Below are 21,662 nucleotides of genomic sequence, written 5' to 3'. Positions count from 1 at the left end.
GCAAATAGGGAATTACCACTGTCCTTTTTTTTTTTTCATTTCCTTCGCTCAGTCTTTGTTTTTTGTTTTTTCTTTGTTTTTCCTAGCATCCCTTCAGAAACAGATACAATGAGGCTGGTAGGGTATCCCGCTGACACAAAACGCGTTACTTGCCTTTGAAAGCCATGGGACATTGAATGGCAACAGGATTTTTTCAGGGAATTATTTAAGCACTGCTTGACTATTGCTCTCTTGACAAGTTTAGAATGTGATGAGTGAAACGGTAGTCGCACTCTTTCTGCAAGAAAAACTAAATCTTTTAAATATTGACGACCCCTTTCAGATTCAAAGTTCCGAAAAAGTTATAGATTTCTTAGAGAAGAACCATAACAAAGGTCTTTTGGCCTGCTCTTTTGACATAAAGAATTTATATTACTCCTTGCCACAAGATAAACTCCTCAGTTGTGTGGAAGAGTGCATTGATTGCTTTGGACCAGTGGATTTTCAAAATTCAGCAGGTGTATATGTGGAAAGGTTTCTCGAATTGCTTTCGTTTTATCTAAAGTCAACCTACATAGAATTGAATAACCAGTTCCTCATACAAAAGCAAGGGGTCTGTATCGGCTCATGTATTGCTCCTGTTCTTAGTGATGTTGTTTTAGCCCATTGTGACAGAATCGTGTCTGACTGACTCGGAATTTTCGAAAATGTGTCTGTTTTTAGATATGTTGATGATTTTTTAATTGTTTTACAAGACTGCGAGGATTTTTCTACTACTGTAAGTCAGCTCTTAGCCCTTTTTCAGGAGTGTTTTAATCCTTTGGAAATGACGCATGAAATTCCAAAGGATGGTGTCCTACAGTTTTTAGATCTGAAGCTAATCCTCACTGAGAAACGCGTTTGTTGGGAGTATCATCCAAGGGCCAACAAACTCCTACTACCGTTTCACTCATCACATTCTAAACTTGTCAAGAGAGCAATAGTCAAGCAGTGCTTAAATAATTCCCTGAAAAAATCCTGTTGCCATTCAATGTCCCATGGCTTTCAAAGGCAAGTAACGCGTTTTGTGTCAGCGGGATACCCTACCAGCCTCATTGTATCTGTTTCTGAAGGGATGCTAGGAAAAACAAAGAAAAAACAAAGACTGAGCGAAGGAAATGAAAAAAAAAGGACAGTGGTAATTCCCTATTTGCATAACACCTCGCATCGCCTAAAAAAGATAGCGAAACGCAGCAACGTCAGAGTGGTGCTATCGGCTCCCGAGAAGCTAGGAAGACTTGTGAAAATGACCAATCCTTTTTCAAGGCCAAAACAGCAGTGCACAATTAGGCATCGAGAACCCTTTGTAGCTTGTTCGTCCTGGGTGGTGTATGAGATTCCCCTGTCATGTGGCTCGAGGTACATCGGCCAGTTGCCAAACTGGCCGATGTGTCAATGAGAGATTATTGGAGCACAGGAGGAACGTGGGCAACTACAGGGATGGTAATCTATCTGTGCATTGTCACGATTGTGCTGAAAAGAATACAAAAGCGTGCAAACCATTTTTTTACGCGTGCAAGATAGTAGCCAAACATGTGTGTAAAGATGTCAGGGAAGTAATAGAGGCCGATCTGATTATAAAAGCGGGTGCATTCTGTGTCAGCACACCATCTGTTTCTTTGACAGCCAAAGAGTTAAATTTTTTGTCTGGGGCCACGTGATGTTGGCGTTTATGTCGGGTGACGTCATGATGCAGGTTGTATTTATTGTGCAATGGTGTCAATAAATCATCAGTTGAAAGTTAGCGCTCGTGTTGTCTACATCTCTCTCGTCCTCATTCATATGCGCTAGAACGTGTCAAGCAATTGATGGGTTGTCTTTTGTTTATTCTTCGAAGCGAATAACATCGAGATCTACTGCGAAGCATGGATCTAAAAGGTTCATACTGCTAGGACTGTAAGTAGTTAAGTGGCCTCAACTGTTTCGTTGATAAACGTTGGGCAGAAATTATCGGTGCCCTACAATGTGAGAGCGTGGGGGTCAGTTGCCATGCCTTAAATCCCCTTAGTGTAAACCTGCTCTCTTAAAAACAAAAAACTTCAAAAAGCGCTTTTTCTGAACCAATGCAGCTTTTATTCGACGCAAACAACGAACGAATTACTTCTCTAAGCAGCCGCGGCGGTCTCAGCCGTCCTACCAAGGTAGTGGCGCGACGGCCACTAGGCTGTGCTGGCGGTATGCAAAAAACTGCAGCGCAGGCTCCCTATAGGGGTCACTTTGCAGGCGAGAAAAATTTATCCATATATAAAACAAGCAGGAAGGATGCCCCAACTGCGCACTGCTGGGGGGTTTGTCTAACTGCATGAAAACTAACCCGCGACGAGAACACGCACGCATGCGGGCTCTTGCCATGACCAACAAGACAAAGGCACACAGGATACACTGACATATCTCAATCAACTCTTCTAGAATACTGCATATGTTTGATTGTCATATTATGAAAATACAAATGCTGCCACTTTTGTGACACGGCCCCCCACTTTCAGAATATTATGGAATAATATTCTAAACAAACAAAACGTGGCACGCAGGCCGATACAACGCATGGACATGCAATATACAATAAGTAGCACATAACAAAACTGAAGTTCGGACAACATATAGCCTAATATTCCATGATGCATGCAAGATTATACGAACCTGACGGTAAGCTAAGGTAGTCAGCCCCAACATTCTGACTACCCTTAGTGTGTTGCACGCAGAAATTATACTCCTGGAGGAGCAAACTCCAGCGAAGAACTCTGCTGTTCAGTTGTCTACTCTTTTGTGTAAATGCCAGCAGCTGATGATCTGTCTGAACAAGAAATTCGACACCATACAGATATGTCGAGAACTTTTGGACTCCCAGACCAAAGTGAGGAACTTTTATTCGATAGTATGCAACCTCCCTAGCGAGCAACTTTTGGCTCGCATACGCAATAGTGTGCAGCGTTCCCTCATATGGCTGCAGGAGCACAGCGCCTAAGCTAGTGTCGGAAGTGTCGGTGCGCAGAATGAAGGACTCGTTGAAGTTCGGCAGCCGCAAAATAGGGGGATTGGATATACAGTGCTTGAGCTTGTGGAAGGCGTCCTCATGCATGGGTTCCCATTTCACAGTGTTACTTCCTCCCTCCGGGTGAGCTGGGTGAGGGGTACGCTTATCTCGGCATAGTTGGGGATAAACTCCAATAGCTGGTCAATCCCAGGAAAGCTCGCACCTGGCGCTTGGTTCTTTGTGGTTCGGCTGCTTGTATCTTGTCCAGAGTTTTTCCCAGGGGTGCCCGCTTGCCTGCTCCGATTCGATGACCGAGGAAATCAATTTCCGTCATCCCAAATTCACACTTACTGGGTCGCACCGTAAGCCCGGCCGCTTTAATTCTTGCAAAAAGCTGTTGCAGCGTAGCAATGTGTTCTTCCCAGGTTGCGCTGGCGACGAGTATGTCGTCATAGTAGTGCTCTACTCTGTGAATGCCACGGACCACCTTGTGCATCAGTTTGGCGAAAACTGCAGGGGCCGTCATGATGCCAAACGGAATGAAACGAAACTGGTACAATCCGGACGGAGTGGAAAACGCTGTCTTAGCCTTGTCGTTGTGAGACAGTGGGATCTGCCTGCGAATATCCCTTCACGAAGTCCACCTTTGAAAAATATCTCGTGTCCCACTGTGGCAAAAGCAGGATTGGCTCTGGCCATGGGCTCTGAGTCTCCGATCAGAACCTCATTCAGCCTCTGAAAGTCGATGCAAAGGTGATTACTTCCATCCGGCTTTTTCACCAGGAGTACGGGGGAGTTATATGGGGAGACTGACTTCTCAACAATTCCCTGCCTCTCCATTTCTCGCACTTCGTTCTCAATACCTTGCCGTGTTGCGGACGGCAAAGGGTACTGCTTAACGTGAACGGGTGCTGTTGTCGTGAGCGGGAGATTGTACTCCATCCATTCTGTTTTGCCAGGAACATTGGAAAAAATAGCTGCGTGCCTCTCCATCGTGGACAAAAGGAGCTGTTTCTTCGCGGCATCGAGGTGCGGTGATAATCCGCCTTTTGCGCGAGTTTTCTGCGCATGCGCGAAGTCGTAACGGCGATCGATGGAAACACATTGGACGGCGTCGACGGCGTTTCTCGGCGCCGCCAGTGCACGGGGGCTGGCTGCGCCGGGCGGCACGGTGATTGTCACAGGCTTGGCAAGCGATGCCAACCATACCTGCCGCGTACGGTTGCCACTCTCTAAGCGTGCCGAGATGCAAGACGCGGTTTTTCAGGTTTCTTCCGGCGAGCCGCGACCAACAACGACATGAAGCTTGAATTAGGGCCACCAAGCGTCAAGACGTGAATGGCCGACCTTAGCAGCCGACTTCATACGCTCGACTGTGCGAAAAACACTTCGTTACAGGTATGTATGCATCTAAAGGAAATGTGCATGATGAAAAGTATCTACCAGAGTTTTCACCAAGCCTGTAACCCACCAGTGATAGCCGCAATGAGCATTTGTTTGGCGCGTCTGATGGCGATGTATTTTGTCGTTTGTTTTTTTTTATGTGCGAAGGGGTCGGGTAGCGCAGATATCACGGGTGGCTGTGTGCGCCACACCATAATATTTAGCATGTTTTATCACGACTGCCGCCTGACTAAAAAGAAAAAAAAATTGGGCGTTTGTTGTGATGCACCGCCGTTCGCGAGCCAATTGGTTGAGCTGGTCATGAGGCTCGCGAACGGCAGTGTATTAAAACACCATATCTTTTTTTTCGTGTTAGTCAGGTGGCAGTCACGGTAAAACATGCTAAATATTACGGCCTAGTGCACACAGCCGCCTGGGATATCTAGGCTACCTAGCCCTTTCGCACATAAAGAAAAGAAACTACAAAATACATCGCCTTCAGGCCCCGGCGCAACTAAAGCAATCACGTACCGAAGAAGTCCTCATTGCAGCTATCACTGGTGCGTTACAGGCTGAGTGCAAACTCCAGTAGGTACTTTTCATCATGCATATTTCCTTTAGATGCATACATACCTGTAGTATCTGTGTTTTTGCCGCTCGGAGCATATGATGCACTTGACACTCTTGCACGACGCACAGTTTGTTTGTTTTTTACCTTAAAGGCTCGCCTTCGTGCACGCCAAAGCATTCGGATTTTGTTCCTTTGGTGTACGCAATCAGATGCACTTCGTTAGGAAGCTATCGTCGTTGACGTCCAACCGTTTGCAACGGCAAGGAAACCTCCCGGCACAAATGAGTCTCCTGGAGGGTTCATGCTCGTTCACTTACAGAGTGGATTGCTCTGGACTAAGAACAGGGTTGGTTCCTGACCGAGATGTGGATCCGATATGTAGGAGATGCACCAGGTCGTTGATTCCGCAGAAATCGCGGCGGTGGCAGAGAGGTTGTGGATCCTTTCACAACAGGATGACCATTCGCTGTGCACTGAGAACCTTTTCACCACTGCGACCACATCCGTTCTGACTCCTGAGGGCAGAAACCGGCTACAGCACTGAATCATCCGTTGCCAGAAAAATGCCGCGCGTTTCGTGCAGGTGTGCATTCCGGCCGGGACAATGACCTTTTCAGGGGGTGTGTATAAGTGCCTCTCTGCCGAGCTTCATAGATGAAATCCTATAGCTGCACGATTGTAGATGACGCGAGGAGGAAGGGACGCCCATTGCACCATGCCAGCGCCGTGGTGACCGCATTGTGCTCCCACCTAGCTCTGCAGCATCAACAAACTCCTGGCTGCTTTGCCCTTTGAGATCCCTCTCTCTGTCTCTCTGCCTCCGCGCTCTCCTGTCTGCTGAAAACCTGCATGCTGAGAGCGTCTCATTCTGTCACGTCGAACACGGCCCGCGCTACACGCTCTTACAATACGAAGATAGTATATGCGTGCGTTATGAGTGGATTGTGAAAACGCTGTACATTCCCCCATACTGCGTGAACATGATATACTTCAACCACTGTCACTGCTTTCTGCCCCGAGGCCAAAAGAGGGGGGAAGCTTTCGCTTTCTACCTGCGTTGGCGTGGCCTTTTCGTATGGTGCGCTTTCGCGTCGTCTGCTACACTGCCGTCCAATGTGTTTCTCGCCCGCTCCCACATGATGGCGCCACATCCTCCCGCAAAAGGCGGATTTCACTTCCACCACTCCTTCCATTTTCTCTAAATCTGGAACCGGCAGCTTGCTGTCCTCCTCAGTTTCAACCATTTTCCCAAAGGGGAAATTAGCAGCATCTCTACAGTGTGCTCCTTTGTAGAGAGGTATTCTTAGAATAATCTTTACTCCATGAACACTAGACTTTACTTTGCCTTATGAGCACGTTTTAGAGTCTCCTCTAGAGCCACTCCGCGGGTCCTTTAAGATAGTAAGCTCTTCAAAGGTACCGACCAGATCTTGACATTATAAATGAACAACTGCAGCCTGTCAATCAAGCTTTTATGATGATCTTTGTGAAACATTACAGCCATATGCACTACAAAAGGTGGTGACAGTTGAAATGAAAGCATGGGCGTGCTTCTTCTGGATGTTATCATCCTTCTTTGTTTTGCTAGTGATGGAATTGACAGATTTGAAATGTATAAATGGCCCAGATGGGAAGATTCTAGTCCTTTAACTTTGCTTTTTAGGCTACTCTGTGTTTCTTCATGGCCCGCAGATACGGTTTTTCATTGTTCTTACTATCACAGCTTCATCGCTAGCTTAAAAGTGCAGTCTTTGCCAAAAGTAATCGGGCTGCATGGTTTGCTTCTCAGCCTTGTTGTAGTGTATGTGCCCATGGCATCTTTCAAGCACTCAGCCACAATGATAAGGAGAACACTCATCCTTAACTTTTAATACATTCTTTGCCTTTTGGGGTGCCTTAGGGGCTGTTTGAAGGGTTGAGACACAAACCCTGCAGCCTGGTTACATTTGGTAAAGACGATACGTGCTCTCAGCAGTGAATGCAAGTACTATATAAACATTCCAGACCCACTGCTCGTGCCTTACCACACTCTATAGCTTCGCTCTAATACTAAAATTTTAGCATAATGCGATGTGCAGTATACTGTTATGGTCTGTGTTCAGTGTTTAGGCAATAGGTGTTGGTATACACCTCTCAAGGTGCAAATTGCTCATTACGCAGATTTTTGACTTTGTGTTTCTCCCCAGTGAGAAAAACGAACGGAAATTATATTTGTGGAGGTTTGTCACTTGGCACAAAAGGGAATTGCCAGGGAGAAAAAGAAAGAAGCATTATGAAAGTCATTAAACATTCGACTTTATCCTCTTTCATGGGAGTGGATTGCTTGGGCTGTTTTATAACCACTGGAGTATAACAAAGTCTTTGACCAGAGAGGGTAAAGTGTCCATTATCAATTTCTTTTTGTGCCCACGCAGTAGGAGTATGAAGCACTGTTTTAAGTGGGATTAATACATGTAAAATGTATCGAACAAATTATATGACCCGTATACATAATTGATGGTGAAAAAGCTGCAGCATTTAAGTTTAGAGACCCTTTGTTTTGTTATTATCCTTCTGTGTATTATAGATTGTACTTGAAATGGTGTCAAAGGTACATTTTTCCGCCCAGACATTATCTCCTGAGCTGAATAGGTTTGCATAGATTTGTATATTGAATATGCATCCAAAGAAAATGGCTGTCTCACGTTGCAGTGTCGGTGCTTTCTAAATGTCGCAATGTTTCGCATTGTCAAATAGTTTGGTGCAAGCACAACATGACACAAGTTAAAGTTAAGGATACAAGTTTATGTGATGCAGATTTGTGGAAAAAAAAAATTAATTTCTCGTTAGCATGTTAGAATGCCAGGCAATATTCATTTCAGCGGGCTGGAGCTTGCATGTCACCTCATGTGTTTAAACTTTTCATTGACCTGCTTTGCTTTGCCACACAGAGATAAATTGTTTGCCGTTGATCCACATTTTGCAAAATATCGCCGATGGCTGTAGTACAAGCTTGCCTTCTTGTTCCATGGAGCTTTGTATTGTATTGTAGCCCACTTCTTTTCTGACTGCTCTTTTAGCATGCTACAGATACCCAATGATTCAGAGGTATTCACTATTGAGGCTAATAAAAAAGTTTATCCCTGCATTCATTTTATCTTTCTTTTTATGTGAAATAAACTGCACATTCGTTTTAACACTCTTTAAAATGTCTTTCTCTCGTACTTTAGGTATATTTTTAGTGCTAAAACTGCATGCTAATATTACATTTTAATGCCCGCTCTGTTAATGCAGTTGGCATTATTACATGCTGTTGTTAGTTTGTGCAGTAGAAATATAAAGGCAGCCTTCATATTTAGGACCACCTCGGAGAAGAGCCAGCTGACATATCTTTAGGAAAGGTAGCATTTGAAATGACCATCCATGGGTCTCCCAGCAAATGGCATCATCAGTGCACTGCTGTGTAAATTCACTCTTTCTGGACTGCTATAAGTTTAAGATTTGTCTTCATGCCATGTGTGTGCATAGACAGACAGGTAGTGTAAGGAAGGCATTTTTAAAAGGTATCAAAAAAACTTCCAAGAGTACTGCAGAATCTGCGCTGGAGAAATGCAAAAGCCTGAGCGTTACTGCAGCACATGATACATTGCGTGCTCCTTGTATAGCTTTCCCTAGCAAGGCAAGGGCTCGTGCCACACAATGGAAATTTCATTACCTCGGCACGCATTCATTGCAGTGCTGCAAGTGTGGAATTAGATGGTATACTGTCGCTCCTGTCATGCAGCGTTCTCGTAGCCATGTGACATTCCCATGCAACTTGACTCGTATGACTTTGTCACGTAATACTCTCATAGTCCCTTGACATACTCAAAAATCGTCAACAACCTTTAATGTTTCATTAATTAATGACACATCTGATTATGACATTACTAACGACAATGGCTGTATTTTTCACTGTCTTTACCTCACCGCACTACTCTTTGGGTCATGGCATGATGTTACCAACTAATGACATTACATCTGGCGATACATTTTGCGGACACTTGCGGTGGCGACATAGCCTAGTAAGACTTTCACTCCAATTAAACCGCAGATTAGCGTACACTCTTACATGTACACATACCCTCATGTGTCCTTGAGTGGCTAGAAAGTTTAGCATCATTTTAAGCTACCTACTTCCCATTTAAGCAATTTTTTTTTCTATTCCTTGAGAAGCTAGCTATAGCCGCATGTGAGCCTCATTTAAAGCATTATCTGTGGTGAATGCTTACAGGTCGTCCACCACGTTGTTTGGGGAGGCAGGAGTCATTTGACTTGGTTCCACGTGGCCAAATTCCATACTACCTTGTATTGGAGTCTGTCCTGGAGCAACTCTGCATTTTTTATGAAAGTGATGTCTCTCTTAGGAAAGAATTATTTGAAGGCAAGTATTTTTTTATTTTGTTTGCGCATTTCTCTCCTGACTTCCTTAATCAAGAAAACTGACTTTTGCAGGAGTGCGAAGGCGACTACATCAGCTCAAGGTGAGTGCAAAACACTTACGCTGACATCTTAAGCCTGCATGTGATTGATTGCCCTTTGTGATCAAAGACATGGAGGATACCTAATTGTCATTAACTGTGAAAGTGGATTGTAGAAGAACCTCGTTGTGAGCGTCCATGCATGACCACTTATACATACATACCACCCATACCATGCATTGCCTTACACACAGTGCATGACTGCATATAGACCAACGCCGATCTGTGACGTAAGCAAGATGAGGGGGTGCTGCTGTGAGCCAGGCTGGGCTGACCGGGGGTAAAAAAAAGACTTAGCGCCCATAGTTTGTGGTTTCTACATGGGCATCGGCCACCAACCACCGCGGGTTTGAGCGTCGCGCGAGCCGAAGCCCCGATCAGCCGTCACCACGCGCACACTGAAACACCGCAGCGCGCACTCAACCTCCACTGGGAGGAGAGCATTTCGCTGCAAGTACACAAGCCTCCAAGTTCACAAAGGAGACATTTATTGAAACGCCATCCTCCAGCGGCACACACACACACACGCACACACATACACATATATACAAACACACATACATACACATACTCAGTCACCGTGTCCCTGGAGCGCGCGAGGAGCAAGGCTCCCATGTGCGCACGAAGCGACACGGAGTGCGCGCCACAAGCACGCAAGGGTGTGCTGTGATCTCTCTCTCGCGGTGACCAAAGGGTTCCTTTGAGAGAGAGCGGGCAACCACCGCATGGTACGCCTGTCGCGGATCGTTGGATCACGATCGACAGGCTCGAGCTGCGCTCTCAGGTACGACCCGGAGCGGACGAACTCGAGTACACACTGGTCTGCGCGGACAAAGGCCGGCAGACAAGAACAGTTGCGTACGCATCCTGTGATGTCTTGGAGGGGTCTCTCCCTGATCTCCGCTTGGACGGTCGCGCGAGCGCGGCCGTCAAGCGGCGCCGTGTTCCCGCCAAAAGGCGCCAATGGAAACAGCCACTGGGACGCCAGGGCGGAGCTGTGGCCCGAACGACAGTGACAAGTCGTCCGAGCCCCTCTCCGCTGCCTCAGGCGGGAGAAAGGGATCGAGGAGAACAACATGGCACAGCGGCGGCCGCTCAAAGGGCAGCCGCAGCAATTCCGAATCCCACATCCTCCTCTCCTTAATTGCCCTCCTACCCATCAGCGAAAGCACGCGGCCGGTCCCCAGCATGAAGAAAAGAATGCTATCCTCACGCAACAAGTAAACAACGCTTCAGCTCCAGCCCAAAAAAGATCTCGAAAAGACGGACACTCAAGAAAAACACACTACAAAAAAAAAAACGCACACGCACAAAAAAAGAACAGGATGACATGAAGAATGTACAAAGTTCCACAAAGTTCCGAAGGCGATGTAACCACAACTATGTACCGAACACAACTATATACAGAAGTCCCAAAGTTCGTCGGTGCAGCTCGGGGAGCCTGCGGTGACTCACCGCTCGTTAACTTCTGAGTGCCCAACGTTCATCGTTGGCGGCAAACGATTTCTGTCGGTGGTGGTGCAGGTTAAGTGCAGGAACAGTGAAGACGCTGAAGGGGCCCCAGGCGTGGAAAGTCCGTGACTCCGTGGCGATCCAAGGCGCACATGGGAAGACCGCGCGGGGCTTCCTTTCCACCGCGCTCCGTACACGCCGGCAAACATACATGGCACGACGTTGTCGCCTCCAAGCCTAGGCACGCACACGCACAGCCACTCACACACCAAACAAAGGGTGATGCCGACCTTCAGCGAGAAACCTGCCCCGAGCACCTTCGCAACCGCGGCGGCCTTAGGTGAAAGGGGCATCGTCCATGCTCCCCGTCACCAACTTCCTTTCCACACACAACGGAAAAGCCACGCGTCGGTGCTGCCTAATGAGCAACCCTCGCACTTTCAAGAAGAAAGAGGAGAGAAGACGCGCTGTACAAAAGAAGGCACTCGCTGTACAATATTTACAAGATAGGAAGCAAGAACAGAAACAGAAGACAACGAAAAATGGAGAAAGAGACACAAAAACAAAATAAAACACAAAGGCTCCAGTGGAACTGAGCGAGCAAGAAAAGGGGAAGACCAACCTTGCTTCCGGGTAGGGTTTGACGAGCAAGCTCGCTCGGTGAGGCGGTATGCCTTCGGTTGCGGAAAAGGCCCGCCGTCCGGCATCAATCACACAGGTGAACATCGCCTCACCTTGTACCGGTGCGGGGCACGGCTGCGTTCCACCGCATCGGGTGTGCCTTGGCGCTTGCCTGTGGTGACAATGGGCACCAGCGCAAGCTCGTCAGACCGTTACGCATAGGCCTTCAGGTCTGCAATGTAGGCACGGCTGGCATTTCCCGTAAGGAGATTCTCCAGCAATGAGCCCCTGCTTGTTACTGAGGAAATGCCCCATGAAATCGCAGGTGGCCATCTGCCACGGACGCACACTGTCAGTTGGTTTCGTCATGCCCGGTGGCTTGCCACCCCTCGACTTCTCCATTTGACAGACATGGCAGAAACGGCAACAGCGGAAAATGTTGCGCTTCATGCCGGGCTGCAGTCACCGATTGACTCAGTTTCTTGAAACCTTGGAGCTACTCAGATGACCAGCCAATGGTTTGTTGTGAGAGAACGCAACAGAGCGCCGCTCAGACATTGGGGAATAGCCACTTCAAATGGTTCAAGGAATCATTATCCGTGGCTATGTATTTCAGCGCGAGCCCGTCATGGCCCAGCAAATATGAATCCCCGGGGTACTCCACGACACAATCTGGCTCGTGCCCCCCTGCGCCCGCTCAATACAAGTAGCATAATGGCGCTGCGCCCGCTGCAATACAAGCAGCGTAACGGCGCTTCGTCTCCCAGAGACCGTCGCTGACATCGCGACAAAACGGGTCATTTTGCTGGACCGTCGTAATTCTTCATGGCTGAAAACGATCCCAGTCATCCCAAAGGAGAGCCTGGTTTCGTCCCCCCCGCAGGTTCTGAGCAAAACTTCCGCTGGCATCGGTGGCTCAGATGTGCTCACAAAGAGCTTTCACCCTCGCCTGCTTTGTGAAGCGCTGCTTACCCGGATAGCGGAATGGGGAACCCGTCTGCGGGCGTCCCCTCCGTGCCGATCTGCGGCTCGTCCGCTGTTTCCCCCCCTTCGCCTGCCGGCGTAAAGACGCCGCCGCGGGCGAGTGGGGCATGGGATAGCGCGTCAGCTACCACGTTCGTTCTCCCCTGTAGATACTGCACCGAAAAGTCGAAATGCTGTACCAAGAGAGAATTGTGCACCAGCCGGCTCGCAAGTTCACGGAGTTGCATCAGCCAACTGAGCGCGCTGTCGGCGCGGTTTCCAGAGGGAGCCCGGCCGGCGCCTCAGAGTTCCCCAAACAGAAATGACTGCTAGTGGGGCACGGGTGCGGTTGTACGGAGATGCCGTCAGCGGCGGCTTCACGCACATTGCTTCCGCAACGGCGTAAAGCTGAAACAGCGGAGGCATATGGTCAACGTTCGCACCGCAGGGTGGTCCGAAGAACCATGTAGCGTGTTTCAGTGCCTTTGCCGAGTGCCGCGCAGGGGGCGGCAGGCATGCCGCATAAGCTTGATCGTCAAGGCGACCGGCTCGGCTGATGTGCTGTCTAGCGACTCATGGAGCCAGGGACAATTCACGTTGGGCGCAAGTTGTGGTTTCTACGTGGGCATCGGCCACCAACCACCGCGGGTTCGAGCGTCGCGAGAGCCGAAGCCCCGATCAGCCGTCACCACGCGCACACTGAAACACCGCAGCGCGCACTCAACCTCCACCGGGAGGAGAGCACTTCGCGGCAAGGACACAAGCCTCCAAGTTCACAAAGGAGACATTTATTGAAACGCCATCCTCCAGCGGCACACACACACACACACACACACATACATACACATATATACAAACGCACATACACACACATACTCAGTCACCGTGTCCCTGGAGCGCGCGAGGAGCAAGGCTCACCTGTGCGCACGAAGTGACACGGAGTGCGCGCCGCAAGCACGCAAGGGCGTGCTGTGATCTCTCTCTCGCGGTGACCAAAGGGTTTTGAGAGAGAGCGGGCAACAACCGCATGGTACGCCTGTCGCGGATCGTTGGATCACGATCGACAGGCTCGAGCTGCGCTCTCAGGTACGACCCAGAGCGGACAAACTCGAGTACACACTGGTCGGCGCGGACAAAGGCCGGCAGACAAGAACAGTTGCGTACGCACCTTGCGATGTCTCGGAGGGGTCTCTCCCTGAGCTCCGCTCGGACGGTTGCGCGAGCGCGGCCTGCGAAGCGGTGCCGTGTTCCCTCCAAATGACACCAATGGGAACAGCCACTGGGACGACAGGGCGGAGCTGCGGCCCGAACGACAGTGACAAGTCGTCCGAGCCCCTCTCCGCCACTGGAGGCGAAAAGCAAGGCACCCCAGTGCTGTGCAATGCCAATGCACATTAAAGTGCCCCAGGTGGTCAAAATTTTCGGAGCTCTCCTCCACTACGGCGTCTCTCATAGCCCAAGTCGCTTTGGCACGTTAAACCCTATAAACCAAACCGAACCTTTTGCAATCATGGCAGATTATCATGTTTTCCAATATGCTGCCATGTAGGTTACATTCCTTAATTAGTGCCGCTGAAGTGATACAAACTTTTAAGCTGTGTGCTGTCCTCACACAGCATGATAAACATACCGCGCACAGCAGCAGACGACTAAAATGCCCCGTCTGCTCACACAAGTGTTGCTGGTAGATAGCAGTGTTGTCCGTGCCACCACGCTGCCGTCTGTTACAGTGCTCTTTCGTTCCCTTGTCATGGCGTTTTAGAAGAGCTTTTTGAATGTAGTTTCCCCAAGGGTGCGCAACTTAAACAATCGTTATCAGTGCGCAAATGTAATGCATACGGCATCATATCAGGCTACAAGAGAAACTTGCATGATTTGGAGAAACACCCAGGGGATAACTTGCTTGTCGGCAACCTGTATGGCTTCACAACACATATCTTTAGCAGCGCTTTAAAAATCGATTGCCTCCGGAATGACGTGGCATACTTTGTCCCACATTTCTTCAACAAAACTCTGGGCAATGTTTAACAAGCTGCCACCTTTTCTGGTGCTTTGTGAAAGGAGACAAATGTTGCGGTAAATTGTTTACATGTGTTTCTATGGGTCGCCCTCCCCACTCGCACTCCCATACGGTTCACGGTGTTTTAAAAATACTGTGCCTCTGAAATGGCATTTCGTTCGTTCACAGTCTGTTAGCATGTTCATGGTTTGCTCTGTAACAGATGCTCTGTGAAATTAGAAAATTGCTTTGAAAACTTTCGCTTCCATGTATTTCTAGGGGTACTTAGCCTACTTTTCACCCCCAGTCGTGGCGTTGCAAGCCTCCCCTTTATTTGTAAAACCCGTGTTGGCAATGCATCACAACACGTATACTTTAGGTTGATTGCAACCTTTCATCTCCCTGTGGCAGTCGCCTCCCAGGTCACGTCTCACCTAGAAGGGGAGAGGAAGATTTTCATCTCCACTTTGCCACCTGCCAAACGTGGCAGGTGGCAGGCTTCTTTCAGTGACAACCACACCACCTTTGGGGCTGTCCCTACTCTCCTCTAGAAGACAGCAGGGGAATTTACCTCTCTCCACTTCGCCGCCTGCTGGCAGGTTGTAGCTGGCTCTTCCATATAGTACTAACCTCGGCTGGTGACTGGTAGCAAGTGTGTAACACCACTGTTGCTGCTGGCTTTTTCCTTCAATGGGACCATCATGCTATCAGATAAGATCGATCCATCCACTTTGAGGTCATTCAGTTAGAAGCCAATTTGTGAATACACATTGCAGAGAAAAAGCATTGTGTGTATGCAACTTTATGAAACCTAAAAATGCAGTAGCCTTGGATTCTTCGGTCCATTAACAATACATTGACATTGGATGAAACCCCTCCCTTCACTCTTCATGATGGAGGTCTTTATTTATGCTGCATGTCTTACAATAGTAAGCTGTCTTGCTTGGAGTCAACCTAAGCCTTTCTCACTGGATATTGACAGTCTGTCTACACGTGAACTGTGAGCATCCAGTTTCATTGCTAGGTGCGTCACCACAGGCCTGCTGTGATCGTTGTGGTTGCCCAGGTTGGCTGTCATGAAGTCTGTAGGTCTTAGACTGTACTGTAGGCTTCAAGCGTTAGCCAAGACAGCCAGGAGTACAGCAACAGTTTTCACAGTGTTTAGTGTGTTACACAGTACTGTGTGACCACTTAATACAATAGCATTAGAGTCTAATGCGGCAGAAAAGCCAGTGGTGTGTGTCACTGAAAATTGTGGTTAAATTATCTTTGAATCAAGTCGAGCTTAAGCCATTCGCTGCTACCGGTTTGATCTTGGCTTGCTTCCGCGCTTGGTAAGCTTTTCGGTAACGGGCTAGTTTCCGTCGAAGTGGTGGCAGATGTCGTCGCCAACGCAGCAGCTTCAGCTGATGCTCTTGGCTGACACGATCTTAAATCTTGCAGCCGTAGTTTATCAAGCCATTCCCCACGTTGATCGTTTGTTTCTGCTGCTTAGGCTCATGCCTCTTTTCTAGCAAAGCAGCTCAGCAAGCCACATTTGCTGGGGGATCTGAAGCAGCCTGCCACTTGCGTGACAAAGTAACTGTTATTAGAGCCACTGAAGACGACCCTGCGAGGCTCTCCTCCGTGGCGAGATGCACACCTCACGAAAGGCTCTCTCTCCTTTAAAGCGAGCGGCAAGTCACGTGGTTTGTCACATAGGCACAGCTGGCTAGGCGGGGTTTGGTGCGTTACTTGGTGTGGCCTCGCAACACACCTCTGGCTGAAGGTCAAATTATCATACCCGATGACATTGGCGAAACATAGCGTAGTAAAGCTTCCGCCTTAAAATTTCTGGTTGGCCAAAGAGGGGCAATGTGTCTACCGACTATTCAAGGCTCAGCCAGGTCAGTCATGGGCAGTATCGAAGATACATGTATCTTCGATACTATCTTTAGATACATTTTGTGTATCGGTATTAGGTATCATGTGCTGAAAATGAAAGTATCGGTATTGAAAATGCATTTCTAAAGTATTGAGTATTTTAAAGATACTTGATACTAAAGAAAACTTCAAATATTGAAACCACTGTGAGACTGAATTGACGGTGCTAGCTCAGAGGGTAGTACAGGCCCTGAGACAGCTCGGCTTGTAGTGCTGCCCGAATTCCCAACAAATGCCCCGGCCACTCAATGTTAAACGCATTTCCAGATTCCCTTTATTTAAAGCTAAGAAGGTAATAGTAAGTAAGCGCTGTAGGGCTCGTGGCGCGCCGCGCATTCGAAGGCCGCGCCACTTCCCAATGCTCCCTGCGCGGTGCCCGTTTCCCTCTCCCCGCTCGCTCGGGGATAACCGGTCCCGCACGAGGGGGCTATAAAAGAAGGCACGCGCCGCCGTCTCGCTGGCTCTTGGTCCCTGCCTCCTCGTTCCTGCTTCGCGCCTGGAGCTTCTGCACGGAAGACGACCCGCAGGCCGCAGCCCCCCGGATGACGACCTAGCACCGACTTCGACTAACCCTGTGAGATTAAAGATGTTTGTTCGACGTCCGGGGGACTGCAGCCTGCGGGTCGTCTTCCGTGCAGAAGCTCCAGGCGCGAAGCAGGAACGAGGAGGCAGGGACCAAGAGCCAGCGAGACGGCGGCGCGTGCCTTCTTTTATAGCCCCCTCGTGCGGGACCGGTTATCCCCGAGCAAGCGGGGAGAGGGAAACGGGCACCGCGCAGGGAGCATTGGGAAGTGGCGCGGCCTTTGAATGCGCGGCGCGCCACGAGCCCTACAGCGCTCATGAGGTGCTTTACTTTTGAGCACCGAGTGCGTACCAGGAAGCTGCTGAGCTGTTAACAGACACACAGAAAGATGTAAACAAAGCGGAAAGGCAAGGCGAACATGTGGTAGGGATCACGCACACTGCGTTACCCCTAGCCGCTCTTCCCACTCTTTACCCTCCCTCGTCCGTTTTCTGAGGCATCTGATTCTCGTTTTTTTATATTTAGGAACACAGTGCGGAACAGGACGCAATGCAAGAGAATGAAGGTAGACAGGACGGAGCGCTGAACTGACAACTTTTATTTTCAAAAGAAAGAAGGTGACCCGTATTTAAGCGGTGCTTATCAGAACACAAGATCAATGCAGGGAGCAAAACACTGCTAAAAACCTTTCTTGAAGAAAGAATTGGCCAAAGACAACAAAAATGTTATGAGGGATAAGCTCTGATAAATAATTTCTGCTGCATGAAAGTTATCTCCAGTGCCGATAACCAGAAAAAAAGAGATGAGCATTTAAAAGCAAAAAACACAACGTTTCTACAAACAAGAATGTGAACATGGCACTAACCGCAATGAAAAGAGGTAAACAGGTTTGAATGCTAGAAATAAAAACATTGACAGGACTGTGAGCATGACGATAACAGGATAAAAGCCCAACAAAAAACACGGCCAAAAATGATCACCAATGATAAACGACTAAAAACACAACCAAAAAGAGGTGAAAATTTTCGAACTCTGTTAAAATCTATACTATCTTGAGAGAAAGGCTACTTCTTTTCCTGACAGTAGAATTGAAGGCATGCTTACGCACTGATCATTCATCCTTTGAATGCTGGCAGCTTCCATAATCTCACGTGTTAGCTTATCGACATGTCTCCCTATCACTGAGGTTTTTTCGAATTCCGACATCTTGATTCCGCATGTTCACAGTCCCTACAGTGAATGCCCAGATGGCGCGACTTTTGAATGGTTACACTGTATTTGTGTTCTTTCAATCTCTCGTTTAAGCAACGACCCGTCTGACCAATGTACTTTTTGCCGCAAGACAGAGGAATGGAATAAATAACCGACTTAGAACACTGAACAAAAGGCTGCTGGTGGCGAGTGGTGCAAATATTCCTGACTTTTTTAGGTTTATTTACACGATTGCAGAGACGTGCTAAAGGCTCAGGGGCACTGAAAACTACTTCTACACCAACTTTTTTTCCAATTTTTCTCAGGTTGTGGGAAATTTGGTGCTTGTATGGCAGAACAACCAAATTCTTTCTGCGCATCTGTTGTCTTTCAGCTAAAGGTCTTTTTGACTTATTCAGCATACCTTCAGCTACAGAGGCCAACAGCTTAGGAGGGTAGCCTGCTTGTTCCAATCTTGCTGTCTGCCTTAAGAAACTTTTTTCAATGCAGTGAATGCAAGATTTTGCGAGAGCATTTTTGAAAACAGCTTGAAAAATATTCCTTTTTACAAGCTTAGAGTGGGCTGAGTCAAACGGAAGGACGGGCTTATTGCCCCTGGGTTTGTATGACCTGGGTTTGTATGGGTTTATACAGGTAGATCATATATGTTGGTCATACAATCCTTCATACAATCCTTCAGTCAATACAGTCCCATCCTTCCGTTTGACTCAGCCCACTCTAAGCTTGTAAAAAGGAATATTGTTCCAGCTGTTTTCAAAAATGCTCTCACAAAATCTTGCATTCACTGCATTGAAAAACGTTTCTTAACCCTTTCACTGTCGGCTGTTTCTGACCGGGACGCACCCCCAGTGTCGGCTTGGTTTCAGAGAACGAGCATATCAGGAAGAGAAACGGCGCGAAGTGAAGTCGAAAGAGAAAAGGATGGAAAGAGGCTAAAACACTCGTGTGCTGCTGCTGCTAACGGCAAGCTGTCCTCAAGCGAGGGCGCGTGGAGAGAGCGAATGCAGCAATCGAGTCATATGTCAGTCGGAGAGAGGCAACCGCGTGCGGCCCTGAACTTGCCACGCCGTAGCGGAAGCGCGACAAAGAATAAAAATAAAAACCTCCAAACCTGCCGCAGATGGCAGAACAAACTTTGAACCCATAACCGCATGCGCGCGCCGAAGGATCGCTCGCTCGAGAGAGTAGTGTCACGGAGCGACCACGCCTCCTCCCACGAGCAAAGAACGGGCGGGCGCTGTCGCACCATACTCTTCCATATATGTGTCATATCGGCGCGGAGCGAGCATATCAGCTTGTAGAAAGATTCAACAGATGGCGGAGCAAGTCCAAGCGCGGTAGCTTTACGGTGAGGCGCGAAGATTTGAACGCAAGATAGAATACGTACCGGTACGTTCGTGACAGTGAAAGGGTTAAAGGCCTACTTTACCCAAATTTTCTAGGCATCAAAAAAGCTACGTTTGTATAGTATACATGTAGAGCATGCTACCATAAAAATATAACCTTCCAGGCCAGAGAAGTTACGGCGAAAGCGGGACGCAAACATCAGCATTTTTAGAACCGAAACTGGAAAAACAGACGCCATTACCGCTCACCAGAAGTGACGCTTGTTTGAGACAGGAAATGTGCGTCGTCTGCTGGGGGCGGCTGTTGCAGAGCGCTGACTGCAAAGCGCTGACAGCGGTTGCGCGTGATGCTTTTTGCTTTTGTAAGACTATTATACGTAAACGAACACGCGATGCTGCCTGTGAACACCTACATTCGGGTAAAATACCTGCGGTCTATGTACGACAGGTTTGAAAGCATTTCACAGTGGCCAAAGTGCTCGCACTACACGTGTCACGCAGCTATATTCGCCTTAAAGTATTTAATTGGAGCTTATGCGGAGTTCGGATCACATTTAATGAATCAAGCATAATCCAGTATAACCCGAGAGCAAATAGCCGATTGCTTCAAGTCATTTCTACGGGCAGACACGGGTATTGCGTGGCAAATCAGAGCGGTGGTAAAAAACGCGAGATGATTCAGTGACGGTACGGTGCGTCCAATCCGATTACATAAGAAGAATAGATGTCCTTTGTAAAGTGAACGAAGAAAGCAGGAAAGTTTTACGTCTTTCAAAATCAGAATCTCCTCTTTATTCCATGAGCACGAATTTACGCTGGTGCCGTTGATGGGAAGTTATCGTACTTCGGAGCATCATGCCGCTGTCTAGAAATAACGTAGTTTAGTAGGTACGGTACACAAGAACGTGTCATATATGAAGCGACTTTATTAATGCACTTACCTAGGACCACTTGAAGCCCGTGTATTCAACCGATGGGAATGTTTTTCTTATCAGTGTTACGACACAGCTGGGCAAGATGACGCGGTTCCCGGAGCCGAGCCGACCATACGCCCACCACGCAAACTGTCGGTGCGCAGTGTACCTGTATCGACTGAGAAATAATGCAGAATATAGTCAAAATTACATTGTGTGCATTTGGAAATAATCACTGAAATAGCTTACGCATTCACTTCAACGACGTCGTGAAAGCGCGGGTGGTAATATTGTAGTTTCTTGTACCGACCTCGAGAATGAATGGCGTGAGGCAGTATGTCCCGAATTTGGCGTTTTCAGTGAAGCAAGTCTGGCCATTCATTATCTTTAACAGGACCTGCCATCTTCGCGGTAACACACACATTCCGCGCAGGTTAGCATTACTATGCATCAGGCACAGCTGCACCTGCGATAAGAGCGTGCACATGCATTTCCAACGAAGCAGTCCAACACACGCATGCATGAATACGTACCATGCCGTGCTCATAATCCTGTCTAAATTAGGGGGGCTTGGAGCTGAAGGCGGGTGCTGTGAACTGCTGTTGCGCTCGGCTGAATCGCTTCTCGGCTCGAATTGATAGCTGCTTGCACGGCAAACTTGCGGCGATGTCGGCGTCATGCACAAAGTCCTCAGCTTTGAAGTGCGCCGAACAAAGAACGCTTGTCTTGGTCGGCTCCCATCGGTCTCTCTTCAACGCCAAGACCCATAACTTGCGCAGCTTATCGCTCTTCGGAAACCGATGAAGGCTGATCATCGGAACCGAGTGCGTGTTGGAACAACCAACAGCGACGCATTTTGTTGGCATAGCGCCAAAAATTCAGATATTGACGCCACAGTAGCCAAGTCAGCATTTGCAGCGAAACTACCGAGATGCAGCAGCTCAAAAGCAAATAGCACGCGAAGATAGCAAATCGAGAGTGCCGCTCGCGCACGGGTAGCGGCAAGGCAGAGCCGCGCGGCGTCTCAAATGTACGCAATTTCCGGTTTGATGCTTAGTTGCTTAGCATGCCGTTAGAGGGCTGTGTAGTCTGCTACCGAACCTTTTAACCGCGTGTAACTATAATACCAAACGCTTTACAGCCTTAAAATTGCAGATTAGTCATGTTGGTTACATTGCCGATGCATTGGGAGCACAGTTAACCGGCGAGGATTTTCGGTCAAGTAGGCCTTTAAGGCAGACAGCCAGATTGGAACAAGCAGGCT

At 48.3% G+C, this 21,662-nt stretch overlaps 1 protein-coding gene across 1 annotated transcript in view; it reads left to right on the top strand.

Annotated features, from left to right (window-relative positions):
- The window catches only part of LOC146205611 (eukaryotic translation initiation factor 2-alpha kinase 1-like), a 95,841-nt gene that overhangs the window by 5,207 nt on the left and 68,972 nt on the right, over positions 1–21,662 (top strand). The window contains exons 3-4 of the mRNA XM_084590298.1: positions 9,199–9,348; positions 9,420–9,448. Of these exons, the coding sequence (XP_084446424.1) occupies positions 9,199–9,348; positions 9,420–9,448 (179 nt within the window). The remainder of the gene's footprint in view (positions 1–9,198; positions 9,349–9,419; positions 9,449–21,662) is intronic.

Source organism: Amblyomma maculatum, chromosome 1 (assembly GCF_055883805.1).
Source record: "Amblyomma maculatum isolate TAMU_Amacu chromosome 1, ASM5588380v1, whole genome shotgun sequence".
NCBI lineage: Eukaryota > Metazoa > Arthropoda > Arachnida > Ixodida > Ixodidae > Amblyomma > Amblyomma maculatum.
This window is presented reverse-complemented; position numbering and strand designations above follow the sequence as displayed.